The 21,321-nt window shown below is 36.3% G+C and overlaps 1 protein-coding gene across 4 annotated transcripts in view; it reads right to left on the bottom strand.

Moving 5' to 3' along the window:
- The window catches only part of BCKDHB (branched chain keto acid dehydrogenase E1 subunit beta), a 140,276-nt gene that overhangs the window by 86,008 nt on the left and 32,947 nt on the right, over positions 1-21,321 (bottom strand). For all 4 annotated transcript variants that reach the window (XM_064508707.1, XM_064508710.1, XM_064508708.1 and 1 more), the window contains exons 7-8: positions 16,939-17,036; positions 12,388-12,498 (exon numbers count right to left, since the gene is read on the bottom strand). In XM_064508707.1, the coding sequence (XP_064364777.1) occupies positions 12,388-12,498; positions 16,939-17,036 (209 nt within the window). The remainder of the gene's footprint in view (positions 1-12,387; positions 12,499-16,938; positions 17,037-21,321) is intronic.

The raw sequence follows: 21,321 nt of genomic DNA, 5'->3' as shown, positions 1-21,321 counted from the left end.
AAACTACATTCTCTGAAGTAAAGATTAATAATGCTCATATAATAGGGATCTATAAAATCTAAATCCTAAAAGAGTAGTTAAAAAATAGTTGGCTCAACTGAGTGATAATGACAGGATAAATAGCTACAGATTTTTATAGGAAAGAGATACTGCACAGAAGTAATAATTATCTATACGGAAGAATGTGATTCATATATGATTACTATCTTGAAACTTCACCTCATCTTCCATTAAAATTCAATCAGCACCAGTTGCAATGGAGGAAAAAAAGAAAAAAAGCACACATTGAAGCTATAAACTACCTTCTAACTAGGCTAAGCACCACTACCCATTTACTTATATAAATGCCTCTGAATTTGAAGTTTGTAATATGGAACATGGGCAAAAGGTAAAAGACTTTTTACGATGAATTTATGATTCATATTATCAGCACAATGTTCATCACTATTAATAGAAACTATATGCAAATGCCTCTTCCCTCTTTAATCAAGGTTTTTATTAATTGGATTCTTTCTCAAGTACCACTTATCAATACACATGTGAAAATGAGACACATGAATTTAAAGACTGAGAGCTATTTTTATATCAGGAGGGAGAAAGGAGAAGAAAACAGAACTATGTATACAAATGCTTCAGCTTTGAGGTACTTCTGAAACAGTCAGTAGCATATTAACAGGCTACAATGTTTTCCCTCAAAACTCTCTTGAAATACAGAATTGCAAAGAGATGTGAATAACTAGTTTTTTAAACAGTTACCTATATTCTAAAAATTTAAAAGCAACTACTTCCAACTACAGCTCTAGAGTTCTGCTTTTGTAGGCCAAGCCCACGGCACGTGCTAAGAATCCAAAACTACAAAACCAAAAGACACAGCTTTATTATGGAGACATGACAAATTTAATTGCTGTAGTGCAAGCAGTACAACCTTAGTCACATTTTATAGATATCAGTTTAGTAAGAAATCCTAGAAGCAATGTGTAAAATGGCACAGGACCAAGAGCAAATAGCCAAGAAACATAAATCTGATCCCAAGATACCTGCATTGCAATTATAAAATTGAAGAATGCAGTTAAAGAATAAAAAAAGCACATCACATGTGCTGATCCTGATTTTCCTTTATTCACAGTTCAGTTAGATGAAGTAAACTTAGAGGAATGGGAATCGCAATTTCGTATAGACAAATAGGTCTGCCAGGACATACCACCTATTAAACATATAACACCAAGCATCTACCACTGACAGTTATTCAAACACTTTGGTGACAATGGCTGACAAAAATGCCATCTGTGTACTGAAGAAAAAGCTCTAAAACACTGTAGAAAAGCACTCCCATCAAATAGCCTAGGAAAAAAAAAAAAAAACTGTGATGGAAAACATGCACACAGCTTGCCCTAAGCTGTGCTCCAGTGCTGTATTATCCACTAGCTCCCCCTGTTCCTGCCTTCTCTTGTGCTCAGACCTGCTCTCCTCAGTGAGTGTGCAGAGGCTTCGTTAGGCTGCCAAGCATTTATGTTGACCTCAGCGGGGAGGTCTGCAGACCTCTCTCTACGGAGGAGCAAAGCACCTCCAAGTGCCCAAGGAACATACACTCCTTCACGCTTCTGCAGCAAACTGCTTTAAAGAATCAAATTCAGAATTATTATCATCGATAAAGTCAATCTGCAAACTATTTTTCTGCAAGATTTATAAAATCATACCACAGCTTTCCAGGCTCATATTAACCCATAGATACATAAAACTGCAGTTCAGTTTATAGTGTTTTTATTACCGTCAAGTCAGAGAAAAAAATCTCAGCATTTATATTTGCATTACAGTAGCAACAGCTCAGAGAAAAGTTAGGTAATAAATGCATGTCTTCATTGTTATGCATGGCACAAACTTGCTTTCTAACAAATAGTGAAAACAGTAGACAGACTAATCAAAGTTTTAGTTTTACTTCACACCTAAAGTCTGTAAGTTTAAATAGCACGTTTGATTTGATGCAGGATGAATAAAATACAGTAATTCACACATTCCCTTAAGAGTACTTAATACTGACCTATATTTAACACTTCCAGTAACATATACATTTCAATATAAAAAACACTACAACCACAGAATTTTACACAGAATGAGACCAATGAAGTCCCTGGGAGCTGTTCCACTGGCTTTTTAATCAATACCATACCAGCCAAGAGTTTGCAAACAGAAAAATCCAAACAGTCTAACCTTTCCAAAGCTTCAGAGCAAATCTCTGTTAAGTATAACGAAGAGGGGAGGGAAAAAAAGTTTTATTTGAAATCATAATTTCTGGAAAGGGGAAAAAAAAGTATCTTAAACAATTTTGTGGCTTATAAAGAAACACCATATTTAATATACATTTCATATACATCTTATGTTTCAGTTTCTTGAAGAGCACCTTTCACTACAGCTTAGCTTTCCATTAATAACACAAATGATAAACCTAGTAATAGGAAAGCATTACTAACCTATACCGTAACTGACATTCTTTACTATCACTACATTAAGGATGGAAATTTGCCCGCACATGCCACAGCTGGGGAGTAAGCAGAGCATGGTCAAGAGGCAGAGGTTTTGTCAGCATCAGTATATGCTGAGAAGCGCATGAATTTTATGCATTCAAGTTTACAACTGAAGGTATAAAGGGAGAGATCACTCCTGATCCCAGCTCCTTCATCCACAAATTACAGACACAGAAATGGGATGCTGACAAGTAGAATAAGTACTGGCAATACATCCAGCTCCTTCTCAAAAAAAAGTCACTCTATGGACAACTAATTCCTTTCCCTTTGAATCATAACCTTTGTATCACTCATACTCCAGTCTTGGTGAATAAAAGCAAGAACTTTAGTCAGAAATGGGTGAAGATTGCCAAAATGAACAAGTAGCTTACCAAATTTTTCACTAGCCCATGAAATTAGACAATGTTTTGAGAATGTATATAAAGACATCAGGGTCTGCAATTTATACACCACCTTCATTGTTACAATTCTTAAATAAGCCCCAAAGGCAGCATGTACTGTTTAAACAAGCTTGTGCCAAGTTCCTCACGGGTGATGATACAGCTATTTATGCTGTTCCATTTGGCTACCTATTGTGGCTTGATAAGAATTCACTTTCAATCCTCTGACAATAAAGGATAAAGCATTCTACCATGTCTCATGCAAAAGTATGGTACCTGATCTCTATGCATGTACAAGCTGTATAATCACTCCCATTTTTCCTGTGAAAGGCTTTAGAAAGATTACAGATAAGTAACAGGTTGACTGAAAGAAAACTTACGTAATATTTAGGAAGACATATCTTGAGTGGGGTTCTCAGGAGACTCTCCCAGCAATATAAAGATCTCACCAGCTTTCACTGATTTTATTACAAAAGATATTTTCAAAAGCCATAGAAACATAGTTGTTGGTTCCTACGGCACATCAATAAAATTTAATGATTTCTGAAACAAGCTTTTCCTTATTTGTAACACTATTTGTAAAAGCCTGAAATGAAGGACATCTGGCAAATATGGTTAAGTGTACTCTACGAGAATCTTTAAAGTCAATCCACTGAAAAATGTAGGCTAAGTTACTCTGCATTTAGAAAGGTAAAGAAGGAATATTACCAACACTACATACAGAATCTTTTTCGTTGCTTATTAGCATGTTCTCTTCTGCTTTTTCTGAACAATTCTCTCTCATATACAGATGACATTTTAACAAAAAGCAAAGTCCAAAAACCCTGTGAAAAATTCACAAATCTGCAACATAAGTAGCACTGAAACATCAGAAACAGGTGGTTTTCATCTGAGAATCCAAAAGAAATACAAGTATGAGATTGCTAAATTACTGTCTGCTGTATGTAAACCAGCAAATAAATTAGTCTATCTGAGAGGAATGACAGATGATATTTATGACACCTGCCTTTACAAATGCCCCAGAGGTGACTAATTACAAATCGGTCTAACATTAAAGAACTTCTGAAACTTTTAGGGACTGCACACTAGCATATTTACAAGCTGTCTGCAATAATCTGAAGCCTTTCAACCTTTGAAAAAAAGCACATTGCATAACAGATGACAACAGCATATAATCTTATAAAATCTGTGTGTATGTCTGTGCACATGTGCATATACACATGACAGAGACGGGGAGGTTCTTTCTGCAGTCAATAGTAGTAAATTTCTGATGCACTTGCCTTGCAAAAGGCTTGATTCTACCTCAATAAGTGACACCTGCAACTTCTATTATCAAAGTGGAATTAAAAATAAAACCTTTTGTCTCTCCTTTTAGGGACAGGTCTACAAACAAGGACAGCTGCAGGACATTACTGAGATCTTCCATTTCTTTTGGATGCTCAACGTAAGGGCAATGAAGACTGGGAAAACATGCCCCCAAAAAGCTTTTATGAACCTTGTCCAAGTGAACAACCTCAAATAACTACACGTAATCATGTGGGTATCCCACAGTATGTCATATCACACTGCAGTGTCATGTAGCAATAGCAGTAAGCAAGCTGGCCTGGCAGTACAGCACAGGAGTGCACCACAGAGACAGCAGGGTAGGAGAGCAGGCTAGGCTAATTAGCTTCTCAACCAAAGTGCGACTAAAGGCTTACTGAGAACCTTGATGCACAGCTGATACATATAGCCATTTAGGATTCACTGGCTAAGCATCCCCAACAGATTACACCCTTCAGAGACAGAGTTTAAGTATGCTTTGAGCACACTTATAATCTGCTAACACTGAATTCACAGCAAAGCATCATGGCCCTGGGGGCAGAAGCTTATGAGCTACTCAGTTTTGCTTTGAGAGATGGTGATAAAGGCATATGTTGAAAAGGAGCAAGACCTGCATTCAGTCTTCCTGAAATGTGCCCTTGTCAAACCATAGGATAACCTGGGAGCGTAGCCTGCATGTATTCTGTTGAAGTTACTCCCCTGAGTAGCCAAGAATCAGAGCCACACAGTAAGAGGGAAAGCAAGAGGGAATGAGACCACCACTGTAACAAGGGCACTTCTCTAAAAAAAAAAAAAAAAAAAAAAAGGCCCTGGGTTCTAGTCTCCTCCTCCACAACTACGTATCTTATTAAAAGGCTCTACAAAGCAAAGGCATCAAAATCTGGCAGATTCATCTAATGACACTCTTAATGTGGTCTATAGTGTTCTTTTGAGAAGCTAAGACCGTATTAACGTGACATACAAATACCCTAGCTCAAACCTAAGCATAAAACCAGAAAATAAAATCAAAATGATATATTAAAAACCTTCCTTGCCATTGTTAAAGACAAAAAGTTAAGATTTTGAAAAAAGTTTCTCTCTACAAATACTTTATAAAACTCAGAAAAAATACTTCTGAAGTTAGTTTTCTAAGCATATGAAAGCTTGGATACAAGGTTTAGAAGAGACATCACATGGAGCTTTCATAGGACTGAGCATACCAAACACATACACAAAAGTTATAATTTTAGCTATTTGAATTTTGCTCCAAATGACAAATTCTCCTTAAATACATACACAGCTAAGGAATATATCATATTTTATACAAGTTTGTATTTTTTAACTTGTCAGCATTTCTGTGAAAAGCAACATAGAGGATAAAATACAGGGCAAAACTAACTTGGGTGTTTTAAAATATTTCCTGCAAGATTCTTGTAAGCTGTCAGCCTGTAAGATTAACTACCTCTCTTGATCTAGAACTAGAATGCTAATTTTTTGTATCACTGGAGAAGCTTGGAATAGGCTATATCAATTTTCTGGTGCAAAGGACTGTTTACATCTACTGCCTTTAAGGAAGGGGGAATCTCTTTCTTCCATGATAAGCTTTCCTAAGTTAGATATCAGTGAAGCTTTACACATATCGGATTCTTTACTTACTTCTATTCTAGCAAAGAAATGTCAGATATTTTTTAAACAGGCCAACTAACTGATCCTGTTCTGTCAGGAGGAGCTTTCACCTCCCAGCTAAAGAATGAGGGTGGGAATAATCTCACCCAACTTTACAGTAAACTTGTCAGTCAGGGCTCCCTTTATGTTTTTTGTTTTTTTTTTTTTAAATCAAAACATTTCCAGAGGCTAATGTCTCATCACAAAACAGGCTGCTGAAACAGCTGGGATGAATCACCCTCAGGAGATACCCTTTTTTCTAGAGTAAGAACTCCATGACCCAGTGTAACTAGCTCAAACTTGAATACTCATTTTTAGACATCTGAAGTTTGACAAAAGAAAAGTCTAACACGATTTTGCACTTTTACCATCCCTAGGAATTGTATCCAAGAGAAGCTTTCAATTCCTGCTGGGATCCAACGAGAGCCAGTCTGTTTCACATATGTACAACCTCATGTCCTTCTCATGCAGATGAGAAGTGCTAACTTATTTCAAAACTGTGCTCAAAATCTTAAAAACAGAAAGAAAATACTGGTAAAATGAGGCAGCAATTTCTATTTGAATTACTTTGTTACAGTCAAGGCCATGTATTCATAAAACCGTAGGAGCAATGCAGTCAAAGCAGCTGCTTAACTTGGCTAAAAAGAGGCCTCTGGTGGTGGATGTGAAGTACAGCTTCTCCAAGCTCTATGAAATGTGTATTTTGATGACAACTTTCTACATAGAAACATATCCACAGAAGCAGATTAAGCAGTCAGATATTTGCAATGAAAATCTTGATATATTACTGCTCTTGGCCAAAGCACTAACCATTTCAGACCATCTTTCTTTGTGCCTACACCACAGTTTGTCAAGTAAGTCAAAGTTGTATACGTTTCCAATTAAGCAAAACCACTTTTAAACATCTCATTTTTAAATAGCTACACTGAAAGCTTAAAGTGATTTCACCATTGAAGATAGTATCAGTTCAGCTAAGGTTACAGGCCTGCCTACTCCGAGACAAATTCTGAAGGCTGTTTGATTTTTTTTAAAAAAATATGTAGACTGACAAGTAAAACTTACAATTATGTTTTTATACAAATATGTGTTTCTAGGATAGGCTTACAATTTTCCACTGTTGCAGAATAAAATATATGAGACTGGCAAATGGGTATGACTTCTGTAAAATAGCAGCTCCTTTACTGTACCTGAATGACACTGGACCACAGAGAATATTGGTCTTTTTCAAGTCTGGGCCGAATTTTAGGCACATGATTAGGAACAATAATATAGCTTACAAGACAGACAGATATAAGGCTTCCTGCCTTCCAGAAAGAGCCAGCAGAGAGAAAACATATAATAATGTAGAGAACTGTAACAGAAATATTAAGGTTGGTATGAATTAAATGTGAATAGAAATGTGTGTGCATGCACACAGAACCCAAAACCAGCAGCAGGATTAAAAAAATAGCTTGTACTGATAACAGAGGACACCATTCCCAGCAGTAATACTGAGGAATGTTTTTTTATGACAAAACCAAAAGCCCACAGCACAGGCTACTCATCAGCAGAAGACCCTGCATCCCAACACCAAGATGGTGGCAATAAGGTTGCAGCATATCGCACGTACCATTCTTTTCCCTGTTAGCCCAACAGGAAAGGAGAAAATAGACATATCTTTCACAGATATATTTTAAATGAGGAAAACCAGAAAGAGGGCAGCAACCTGGCCTAAGATTTATGGAGGCTGACATATGCAAGATGACTGGAGTGAGACCAGTCCCATTGCCTACCAAGTCCTCACAAGGATGACTTCAGCAGCTCAACGGACAGCTGAAGACTTTCTCTAGCACAGCCAACTTTTTTACTGATCTCTTTTGGTTCTTGACATTGGCATCATAGGAAGGGAATAACTAAAGTACAGCAACTCCTACTGCTGGAACTGATTCTGAAAGGCCACTGCCACTTGCAACAATTGCACCAAATAGATCCTCTAGGGACTAGTTCTAGCAAGCACCTAGAACTATCTTTCCATTCTTCTATTAATGTTGGCAGTTACCTTAAAAGCCATTTGAGACATATATGAAGTTAAAAAGTTTCAGTGTTAAAGTACCAAATCCAAACCACTGATTATTCTCAGTTGAACAAAACACAGAGGGGCTTTAGAGGAAGATAATTTAACATTTCTCCCACATGACTGGCCAGCCTGCATCCATACTAATATAGGAACAATGATAAACATTTATTATTTGGCATTTATTATTATAGTCAGATGCACTGCTTAGCAAACGTGCACTGTATTTCTCTTGAAATAGCTCACTTAATTCTCAATAGTAATACAATTAACAGATTTAGCAGCAAAAGGACTACCTGTTCCATTCCTTTATTTATGCCAGAGTTACCTTAAAGGCTTTTCAAGATGGAAGATAAGATCAAAATCTTCACGGAACACTTATTTTTAAAGCAGATTTGCAAAAAATTGTACAAATAAAAAGCTCTGAAGAATGCCTATCATTTCATATGTACAGCTGCATTTTTATCTTGGTTGTGTTTCAATGCAGGTCCAATCCAACAGGACAGTCTTAACTGCTCTTTTAGTAAGATGCTTTAGAAAAAAGGAAAAAAATGAGCTAAAAAATGATTAATATAATTGTCTGAAAGGGATTAAGGGGTTTATTAGAAATAAATCAAAACAGTGCACAAAAGTACCAGCTACTGCCAAAGTTTCTCTCTATTGATGACTACAATTTAACACATTTCATTTTTTAGAAAGTACATCCAAGTAACGTGAAATACACTGAACACAAGCACTGAAACCACTTCAACTGAGAAAATCAAATTTATATGAAGCAATACATAGCTATGCATATAAATACACAACTAGTAACACATGCACAACTGGACAAAGCACTGCCAGTAGTGGACTCCCAACACGATTGTTTCCTTCCATAATCTGCTCCATCCAGTCCCACTTACAAACTCTCAAAAAATCAAAATGGTAAAATTCATAGTGCAGGGAAATACAGGCTTTACCATAAAGTAGCAGCCCAACAGCCCATCCTGCTCTTGAGCACATTTAATCTACTTATGCTTTACCTGACCAAGAGCAAACCTCATATCAAGCAACTACAGAATGACAAAAGGCACACGTACAGAATAAATTACTTTAAAAAAGCATACCATCAGGTAGAGGTGTGACTGATCTGCTCTACTTACATATTCATACAGTCTGCCTTAGCTGTTACAGTATTGCTTTACATTAGGAACTGCAGGCAGGGAAGGTACTTGCTGGACTGATGCATATGCCTTTCTCAAACCCAAGGTTATTCTCATCCCTACAGTCATGTCAACATAGTACATTACAGTCACTAGGCAGGAGTTAACTCAGCAGCAGACATCCCTCGAGGTCCAGAGAGGGATTTGGTTAGCAGCACAACGTGAACTAACATACAATGTGATTGAACTAGAAAGCAAGGAGACGTTAACCGAGCTTCTGCAGTGCTGTGGAATTGCTAGCTTAAGCACACTAGCCATGCCAGCGGGAACAACCAGCCTTCTGCTCACCTGCACACAACTAGACCGAGCTTAAAACAAGGGAGCTGTTAACGTAACGTTAGGGGGCAAACCTTTGGCTATGCTCTAATTTTTAATACCATAAACTGTGCAAAGACAAAAGCACCAATGCAGTCAGAAAGGCTCTCATAGTCCAGAGTGTGCTGACCATGTTTACCGTACCAAAGTATGTTTAGCGGCATTTATACTGATAGACACTGGTTAGCAGCTATTCTTTCACAAATCTACATTAGCTTGATAAAAAAGAGTTTCACGTAAGAGACTTCAGAATAATTGTCATGGGGTAGCTATAATAAAGGTCCATCTATAAAAGTGAACCCCAAGTAGTGATACTAGCATTTATTTTGCAGAATCTAAGCTTATTCATGTTTTTATAATGTAAGGTACTCCATTAAAATCAAAAGCTAATGCAACTACTATAAATAATACACAAAGAAACAAATTGCTAATTCAGAAACAACATGAAAAAATCAGATAATAATTTTAAAAAATCAAAATTTCCAAATACAATGTTTCCTTTTAATGAGCTTAGATTTTTTTTTTTTTATTTCCCAATTGGCACTTCTACAAACTGTACCTTGGGATTCTTTCTTTTTAGTTTTGATACATGCTTGTTAGCGGAAAAGTAAGGCAAATTTAACAATTGTTATCCATTTCTAATCAGCTCCGTGATTGACAACAAATTATCTGTGTGAACACACAGCTGTGTAATATTCTGTCCTCCGAAGTGCAGCAACTGAGTCTTTCAGCACTCATTCTGAAAGCACTCAGCAACTTGCTCAAAGGGCTCCAACTACAATGGTAGCAGCTACTCCTGAGGTTCCCATTTTTCTCCATGAGTACTACTACATTTTGACAATGTAATTTTTTTTTTTTTAAGCCAGAGACAGAAAACTAACCAAGTCTGTTCAATAATCAGGTAATTTCACCTTTGAGCTGACATCCAGTGCTTCAGATGTGAAGAACATCATGAATGTGTAAATAAATGTTTAGAATGGACTGACATTGATCTTAGTAATTGATATTTGAAAAAAGTTATTAATTTCTTGCTTACTATAATCTCTACTGTAATATTTTCAAATCATGCATTCTGATGGTTCTTCATCCACTGGGTTAGCTAATTCTTTTCATATCTTTGAATGAAAGAAATATATATGTTATGTGTCTGTGTACATAGACACATATATATATATTACACACACACACACACACACACACACAAAGCCAAGACTGAGTATCTCTTAAAATGTCAGAAAGTTTTAACCAGGCTGAAGACTTTTGCTAAGTTAGTAAGATAGTGGGAAGAAAGGGGAGAGGTAGAATTAAGGTGGGGAGGAAGGAAAAATAAGATTTTAAACATATAAATTAGAAGCCCAGAATAATAATGAAATATTCAAATGACATAGCTTTCCCCTCCAATACGAATATAAAATTATGCTTTCTTAGCTTGGGCTATCAAAAACTGCCAAACACTGCCAGAAAGAAAATGGTCTTATCAGAATCATTTCTACATTGGCAGAGACTTCTACAGTAATGTCTCATCCTGAATTCACAAACTGTTTTTAGACATTCAGCTTTCAGAAGTCTATATTGCCCAGGACAAATGAGGAAATATGGAAGCCCAAAGACTTTAATGTAAAAAAATCCCCTCAAAGCTCTGGAAATTGTTCTCTGTATTATCTAAATTAGGAGATTTAATAGTGCATCATGCACTTTTCTGATGACAAATACCTAAAAAAAACTAACAGAAGTTCTGAATTACACAATATATATACTACAGTTAGAATATCTACGTGAGAAGGGGGAGTATTTAACATGCCAGGGGTTTCAACTTCTAACAGTATTAAAGTTTTGTTCTCTTTTAGATATACAAAAGCCCACTGGAAAATTTTTGTCAGCTCTGTAATGCTTGAGTGCTTTAGATAGGAAATTCAATTATCATCTAGTTCTTCAATATTTATTTCTATCATTAAAAAACATGGAGAACAGCAATCTATCTTTTACTTTCCATTTCTATGTAAGTACAATATAAATTTTGAAGAAAACACATTTGAATACTCTACACATAAGGAGTCATTTTCTAAACAAAATACTACTCTTTACTGTGAGGAAGAGTCACTGATACTGAAGAATATGAAGTTTTCAGCATTTCAGCAAAGTAGAATACATTTCCAAAGACATTTTGGAAAGGTTTCTCCTCCCACTTCCTTTAAGGTCCTCCCAACAGCTCTTAACTTGCTGAAAATAAAGCAGCACAAGCAAAATAGCCAGTGGACTGAGGTATCCCTAACTACAACAGTAGCTTCCCTTGGTTTCTCAGTACATGATGATTCTAATTCCAGTTCACCTCCTAGTGCTTTAATTTTGCAAAGAATTTTGTTCAAAGAATCCCATATAGGAGACAAGTAACTCACAGTATCCATGAATTTCAGATTGGATAGTTTCAGAAATGCTGCCTTTCTTCCTCCGCCCCAGAATTCATATACCTTAGATCAAAGCACCTATTTCAAGAAACATGGATAAACAAAGCCAAGGTGCATTATCACATACCTAAAAACAGATAGAACTTTTGGTGTAAAAGAGCAAGGAAAAAAAGATAAATATTTAATCTGATCTTTTCAGACCCAAAGATGACAAAAATGATGGAAAGAGCCAGAAACCACAAAAAAGCAGCTGAAGCACAAGTCAGATTAAACCCTGCTGTCTGCTTCAATGCAAAGAACATATATTCCACTATCATTTTGAACTCTGACACATAATTCTGTCTTCATGCTAAAGCAAATGTTTGGTCCATATAATGCATATTTACTCTTCCTATGCAATACAGAATAAAAATTTAAGCCCTCAAATGCTTACAAAGAACACAGTCTCATTTTTTACATTTAAACTATTGTTATTCATAGGTATACCTACCCCTTTTCTTTCTCTATTTTTATTTTTTATTTAAACAAGCACCATTTTCCTACCTTGCAAACAGTTTCTGTATCCCAGGGTAAGATGGTCCTCAGATCAATAACTTCACAGGATACACCAAGTTTTTCTTGAGCCATTGTTGCTACCTCTTTGATCACATGTACCTGAAAAGGAAATGTATTAGCACCAAGCAAACAATTTCTGTTTAAGATGTTCTAAATTATGCATATTGAAGACAAGCAGTGATTTAACATATCTGAATCATTTGCAGAAAGCTTGTTATTCATTCATCTAGGAAGTATTTATTACTCAGTTCCTTCTTATTTACTATTTAAATTATTTTTACTAGTTTAACACAGTGTTCAAAAACAATAAGCTGCAGTTAAGGATTAACTGAAAACAAAACTGCTACTTTCCGGAAAAGTATCTTTCAGTGAACAGTATCAGGCCTCACTATTCAAATACGTGTAGCCAGTTTGGGTTTGAGGATAGCGTTTTTTCAGGACTATAACTAAACGAAGACCCAAAAATCAGAGTAAGGAATTTTGATAGAGCAGTCACAGGAAATCATACAAAAAGCATTTTGTACAATCAAAAACAGTCCTAGTAACTGCATTTACTACAAGCCACAGGAAACGAAGTGGACTTCCACATGATCATCTCCTTTCTGAAATGTTATCAGCAGATTAGTAAAGATAGAAAGTACTATGTAAACTTGTTCTGATCCCCACAACCAAAGCATATTGGCACTAATATGACAATATGACCATTTACTAGTCTTCCAACACAATTTAATATGAAAATTACAAATGTCACATTATCTGATTATTGTAATTAACATTTAGAAATACAAAAAAGCATTCTCCTCTGGCAAGAGGTTTGCACTGATTTAGAATACACATTATTCATTATTCAGTCAAGCAATCTATTTAGCAGCATGTGTAAGTGCTTCTTAGCATAGTTGTAAAGCAATCTACTTCTATTAGCACCCTTTTCATGAGGCACATTTTGGTATGACCAGAAAAAAAAGCAAAACTATATGCACTCAAAACTGCATCTTGACATTGTTATGCAGCTTTTTTTAAGCAAAACTGTTTATTGGAAGCATACTTTTTCAAAATATAAATATACAAACATACATACTAGTGTGCACATGCTCCAACACTGAAAATAACCATTGTTCGGACAAAAACTCAGATTACCCTCCATAAACATCATCTGGTTGACAACAGAATTTAATAGTAAGGACATGGTCAAACTATGGCAATTGCCTGAGGGTCAAAGGGTAGGTCTTGGCACCGTTTAGTTCACCACAGATGTAGACACGGTAGTTGCAAATCAAAAGGCAATTTGCCACCTCTGGAACACAGCTGGATGTTACAAATAAAGTCAGTGCTATTCTCATCTGCCGAGTCCAAGGAGCTCTATTTCTACCAAGTTCACTGCAAATTCAGTTAATAAAGTCTTCAACAACAGAAATTGCCAGCCAACAAAAACAGCAGGGAAATTGTCAAACTCACACTTCTTTGGACAATTTCTAATATCACAAGGGCATTCTCCACTTCCTAAGCAATTACTGAAAAGTTAAGTCCAATTGTGGAGAAATTTATATCAATGAAATTTTCAGCTTATTTTTCCTCTAGAATCTTAGAATAAGTATACTCAGAATACAGTGTCCCTTCATGGTCATTTAGAATACCATTCTCTACAAAATTATATGGCTATTTAGATTTTGACTGTATAAGAACATACAGGCCATCACTGAGAAGTTTTACTGCTCTCCTGAAGAATGTTTAAACAATGCAGATTACTACCACAGGAGGCAGGACCCGGGGTTAAATTATTTTTCAGGGAAAGAAACAGGAAAACATGTTTGTCCACTTTGGGGGGGGAAGTCTTTCTTTTTTCTTAAAAAAAAAATCAGCTGAATGCTATTTATAACTACCTACAAACTATGAGGCAGACCCACACAAAATAATTTTGACTTGAAAACTCAGTCAATAAGAGGAAACAGAGCTGTGATGGAAATGGCCTTTTATGCCAAACATAGGATGCCCAAACACATTCAGAGCACGTGTGTTACTCCCATTACAGGCTGCTGACCAAGAAACATTTAAGTCCATGAAGACCAACACCAGCAACAGACACAGGGGGCTATAGCAACAGCAGCAACCTGCCAGTATTCTCATACCAACAAGAGCAGCACTCATACCAGTATTTGGAAGGGAAACCACAAAGAAGGAGTGTATTCTGTTGGCCAGAAATGAGCCTCACCTAGTCTATTCCTCACTTTCTCCATCCTACTTATTTCTTAAACCTTTATTACCTCTACTGCTTATAGAGATTCTTAACTTTATTACTTCTGCCCCCTGTTTATTAAAGAGGTAAACTTGCTTTTAACCATTTTAATGCCAACATGATCTCAATATTAAGGGAAGCCTTTAAGAGGCTTACAGAAAATGTAAGGAACATACTAAATTCCACACAGAACAAAAAATTATGCTGATACAAAATGAGTAAGGATTTAAACATGAATCTCTATAACTCAAATAAGAACTAAACATCAAAGTACTATTTTAAAATATAAATCAGTACAAGTATTGTAACAATAAAAATATAAAACTTGTAGTGTTTTTCTCTAAACTTCTAATAAATCAGTGGCTGTAATAAGAGGTAAGGCTTAGGAGTCTTCAACAAGACACATGGGAAGGATGTTTTTTTGTAGTTTCTCTGATGTATAAGTGAGAAAGTTTACCTAGTACACAGACTGTAAGGATTAGTTAATGTTTGTAAAACTCAAAGCACAAGAAGAATGCATTACTGGAGAGTACTCTTTAGTATCACTCAGGAAAGCAAGAGTCAGGCAACCTCACTGGAACAGCAGCTGCCAAGCAAGTATCTAGTATCCAAAAATCACATGAGAAGTAACCACTGAGTAGATGCAATCACTTTGTCCACTGGCAATATATTCAGGATTTGTTGGACCTACTGCACATATACATATCAAATGCACAGAGGCTGCAAACACCCTCAGCACAAAGTCTCTGAACATATTTGATCTGCAAACGCTAAGCAAGTCTGACAACATCCACAACACAGTGGATTTACTGTGTAGGTGCTAAGCATTTGCACAGAGATATCTTCAACAGCTCTGGTGTAAACCACCTCCGTACCCATCCACCACATGCTATATATGCTCATACTTCGGTCCAAGAATTCGTGACTCTCAGCGAGAAGCCCTAAGCACATTCTCCCATGCTGCACAACGCAACCACACCACAGGTTTGGTTAGCCACAAATTCAGATGAAGGCTGCATCTGCCTCCTTACATTTCCTATCAAAAGAACTGCCTGTCTTAACACTTGGCCTACATTTTGCAAGCTCCAAAACACATTTTTTTCTGAAGGATGTCACTCCAAGTCCTCTCGACGCTATTTTATACGAGGTAAATGTGATAGTATTCTGATCTCCACAGCTAGCTTCCAAACTATCGCTGTAACTGACCTTGAAAGTTTAACACTTTCAGGGTTTATTTCTCATTTCAGTTTTTGGCAATATCACAAGCACTAAGATTTTATCCAAATGAAGCAGGAATTATCCAAGACAAATTTGCATTTAATTCTCAAAAGGAAGCATAGAGAAATGTAGTTTTCTGCTGGAAAAATGAGTACAAGAGATTAAGGAGTCCATAATTTAATTCCACTGCAAAATACCAATGATAAGTAGGAATAATCACAGATACAAAGGAGATCAAGTAATCCCAGGAAAAAGAAACCAAAGAAAACCAATGAAGATTACAGATTGAAATAAAAAACACTCAAAAAATCCACAAACCAATTCAATACTTTACTGATGGAACTTACACCACTCACTTCCTCCTCTAAAAGCTTTTCAGCTATAATTATGCCAAGAAAACAGCAGTTTTCCTAATTGTAGGTTGAAGGAAATACTGGTAATTCCAAAATAGAGTCAAAATTCTGCTCTGTAACTCTTGAACACACACATATTTTTATCAAGTTCTTCAATATTTGCACATCTTAATTTGGGGCATTCAATCATATTCTTGGACAGCTTTGTAAATTAGTTATCAGAATAAAAACTGCATTGATCAGTCTTTGCATTAAGGGTTTGAAATTATCTGTCTAAATTTTCTGGATATTTTAACTCTCCAGTGGAAAAAAAAACAATCCCAGACCTATTGTATCTTTTTCTAAATCATGCAGCAAAAAAATATGTACTTTTCTTTCAGCATACTATTTTGAACTGCCTTTTCCCATTGCGCTCCTCAGAGTCACATCTCACTGCTACATTCTTAAATATGTAACCTTTATAATTATGGATAAATCATTAACCTCCTGCAGAGGTACCTCTTTTACATTTCCACAGCTCCAACCAAAAATGCTAACACCTTGTACACTAAAAAGCATGCTTCATATAAAGAACACTGACAATCCCTTATTCAAGCGTATAGTGATTGAAGGAGCACAGGGTTCATTATGTGGAATTTGACACTAACTGCAATACTATTCAAACATCTTTAAAGTACATGTCCAGGGCCCCCAGGCTTTGATGGATGACAAATAGCTTCTAAAAGCCTTACTGACCTGAGTCCCCCAAGCAACCAGTGTCACATCACTGCCCGTCTGCAGCACCTCAGCTTGAGACAGCGGTATGTTGTAGGGCTCCACAGGTACTTGTTCCACTGAAAAAATAAAAAAGAAAGAGAAAAATAAACATTAGATTCCTTTACTATTCAGCAATAACCCAGAGAAATATATACCTAAAAAAAAAAAATTACTATTATTTCCATTTAAAACAATAGACCAAAATCAAATCAAATATCCTTTTTTCCAAAGATTTAGCTGTAATTAAAAATATTTTTATTATACTGTATAGAACCCATTCAAGCTCATTTATTGTATCTAGTACAGTAAAAGATGTATATGTACAACTAGTACAGTAATAAGACGCACTGTTCCCCCAAGTCAAAAATATCAGCATCAAATCGGCAGAGTCTCTGCTACATCTGATAAAAATCAATACTGCATCTAATTCTAATGTGTATCAGAGCCTTTCACAGTTAGAGGAAAGAAAGAAAGAAAGAAAGATGTCAGCACTCTCCTGATATCTACCCAGAGTGGTGCTCCACATTTATGTCAAAATAATAGGAAAAATAGTTTTCAGAACCTACTCAGAAACTGCCTCCAGGAACCTCTGATTGTAACAACTTCAAATGACTCAAAATATTTTGCTTTCAAAAAACATTTTTTTATTCACCAAAAATATATTAGCATCAGAGAGACTAGATAAAAATTAAGCACCTTGTCTTCTCTAAAATGTTTAAGGTGTTTCCAGTCAATTTAGGATCCATTTAATAGTTTTCAGGTCGAAACATCTTAGGTCATTTGGACTAGTTTTGAACCAATGCTCCAAAGCTGAAACATTATACACTGACTGTTTTAATGACTAAAGCATTGACAAAAGACATCCATATATCAAATTTTAAAAGAAATATTTTATTTGGACTTAAAGGTGAACTTACCTATGCACCATCAAATCAAATAATATTTTTACTAAAATAAAAAATTCCAATAGTAAGGAAAAAAACCCAACTTCGATTTATAGTGCAGATACTCTAATTTTTTGTTAACATATTTCGTAGTTCCAAAAATAGTTATTCAGTTCCTGCAGAACAAAATTGCTTCTTGAAGGAATGATTAATGTAGAAGAATAGTTACTTAAAGGGTAGAACCTTGCTTAAAAGAGCGCATAGGGATAGTTAAAGGACAAATTTGTGTGTAATTTAGGGGCAGAACACTGTGTAACAAAATGTTGCCTATGTGACCTTCTGGAAGGAGCATAGAACAAGAATCAGGAGCTAGGACTGTGCAAAGCAAGTTGAGAGATGTTTGGGTAAGTAGCCATGTGACTGCAGAAATACAGACATGACCGTAGCAGGTGACTGAGGCAAGAAGAGACTCGGAAGTTTCTGCTCGGCAACACAAAAGATCCACCCAGATGGTTGATGGGAACCAGTCAAGAAACTGAAGATCTCAGACCCACTGAAGGTGGTTGGACTGAATCATCACACGAAAGGTGGTCGGAACAGATTGTGAGGGTATAATTGCCCAAGGACTTCTTTCTTCGGGGTCCCTCTTCGGAGGCACCCTGCTCAAGCAGTTATTTTGTTAAAAGGCCTTTCAATAATAAAAGCTCAGTAGAGAGAGAACAGCCCGGGAACCTCTGCCTTTTGTTAACAGTAAGAACCCTGCTGAGTGACACCTGTGGGACAAGCCAAGCTTCTGAGGCAAAGGCACAGCCAGCCCTTGCTCACATCATCAGTGCACCACACATTACTGGCTGACACTAAAGCAGACCAGGCTTGTCTAGATTTTGCATATAATAAAACACTCAGGCGGAAGACAGGCAAGATATTGAAAGATACTGAAGCCAACAACTATAGTACTTGCATCGCATCGCTGTCTTTTTCATGGGATCGCCATCCATATGAAGCCTGGAGAACAAGGACCTTATAAAGATGCCACAGGCCCTTTAAGTGAAAACCTAGGCAGCTTATAAGAAGATTTAGAAGTGACAGTCGGATGCCACCAGTGGAAGAACTTGAAAGTGCATATGAAACAAGCTCCTTCTTCAAATAGTGGTTTTACACATTTACAGGCATTAAATATAAGATACAATTACACAAATTAGTTGATTTCTTCTTACAGCTAAACCATTCTGCAACAAAATATCTGTTGGATGAGCTCATCTAAAATTCCTGACACTTTTAAATGCATAGTTCAGCTTACCAGAAAACTTTAAGGGAAGCCCAGATTTGACAGGATTTTATTTGAATGCCTTTGTAAAATTCCCCCTTTCCACTAGCAATGATCAAAACCAGCATCTGAAATTATTCTATGCATTCTCTTCCATAATAATGATCCAAACCAGCACAAATGTTTATATACAAAGCACCCTTCATCTATTAATGAATGTATCAATAAAATATTGTAGAACAAACATTTCAAACACAATTTCAAATAAAGCAATTAACAAAAACTTGTAATTATCAAAGAAAAAAGCCATCACAAATTCAACTTAAAAGAGGCTGCACCATCTGTTGCTTTTTCTGAAAGAGCAGTCTGAACACTGAGAAGAAAACATATGTTTTTTCATCTTACCTGTCTTGTCTCTATAACAACCGCTGATGCAAGTCATATTTATTTCTACACCACCGATGTCATATATAGTACAATTAAATGGAACTGAAAAGGTCAAAAAACACCAGACTAGGTTCTCCACAAGATGTCTAAACCTGATAATGTCAAGGTGACTCATCTTCTCCTTTGATTCATAATCATTATGTACTCATGACACTGCACAGGCTGTTAACTACTTTTTAAAAACGAAAGCCGCCTCATTTTTTTTTTCATACAGATATTTTCTAAGCATCTCTGACATTTAGGGGGATGTCACCATGGCACTTTCAATAACATAATAATCTCAGAAGTTTACCAGACACAATTTTATCTTTTTATATAGAATATATAAATATATATACAATGTATTTGTGTGTATGTGTGTGTATATATATATATATATATATGTAAAACTATATAAATAGAAACATATAAATAGACTTTTACTCAGAAAGGCTTGCATCTCTTTGCTGCTTTCCAATTTTATAAAGCAAGATCATATTTCCTTGGAGAGTAAATGGGTATACACAAGTCTCCAATGACCACCACTGTTCAAAGTCAAACAGAACACTGCAACAAAACAGTTGCAGTGTATTTAGAGTGACCTTTAAACATAATCACATCTAAGTAGAACACAATCTACAGAAAGATTTGGAGTAAATGCTTTCTTAAATTCTGAATCTTTTATGAAATTCTTTACCTATAAATCTGAAATAAATCAATTCAAGTACACTAGATACACTTATGAAGAGATGATAATATATTCTAGATTTTGCATGTGTCCTTATGCAAAAAGGTTGAGGCACATATATGAGGCAAGTAACACAGAAATCTTCCTGGAAGCACTCAAGAGAAAAGCCAATTGCTTTCCTCTATCTTGGGAACCGTGCAGCATTGCTAGACTGGCAAAGATCCTCCACTCCAGTTTTGAATGGAAAGGAGCTATCCAGGAGGAGAAAAAACTATTTCCTTCTCCCTACATGTGCAACCAAGGTGCTCATGGCACTGCTGCAGCTGCTCAAGCAAGTAACCAGAGAGTAAGCGCTAGCCCTCCAGGGAGCCCCGGCCCGCTAAAGAACAGCAAGTCCTCAGCTAAACACATTGGTAATAACGGGGCGCAGTGGGCAGGAAAAGCCAGCAGCCCTCCCTGGTGCCTGGGGCATAGAGGCAGCACCGTAACCACTTCAGAGTAGGGGAAGAAGAACTAAGTAATTAGTAGCAACAAATATTCATACTGAGAAGTGTATTTCTTTTTCCTTCCAGTTCGTTCCTAACAGGCATTTTGTAGCATCCAGGCTGAAGGAAAAAGAAGGGGAAGGATACAGAGATTCCTACAGCAGGCATGTTATGAAACGGGTTCTGCGATTTTCTCCAAGTGATTTACAATTTCAGGCCGAAACTTGCTTAAAACTTAGGACCATGTTCCACACTCGGCTGCTGGTAGTGCCGCTTCTCAGATGCAGGAAACATCTGGATGAAGTGTCTGCATCTGGCCATAACAGCACACACTTTTCTTGAACTAGCCATGTCTATAGCCTTCAGATCTAGTTTCTGCTTGATGAGTTTCTAATACATTTAAATATAACTGTATTTAATATAAGTATATAATTAATAAGTAATGGTTATCAAGTTATTAAAATAATAAAAATTATAATATATTATCTATAATTCAGATATAATTTACTTATATTTTTATTTATATACATATACAATGTATATACACATACATGCATATATAGGCATTTTTTCAGGTTAGTTGCACATCACAGCTAATGCTGAATACAACAC

Source organism: Dromaius novaehollandiae, chromosome 3 (assembly GCF_036370855.1).
Source record: "Dromaius novaehollandiae isolate bDroNov1 chromosome 3, bDroNov1.hap1, whole genome shotgun sequence".
In the NCBI taxonomy this organism is placed as follows: Eukaryota; Metazoa; Chordata; class Aves; order Casuariiformes; family Dromaiidae; genus Dromaius; species Dromaius novaehollandiae.
The sequence above is the reverse complement of the archived record's forward strand: the minus strand, read 5'-3'. Positions and strand labels throughout refer to the sequence as shown.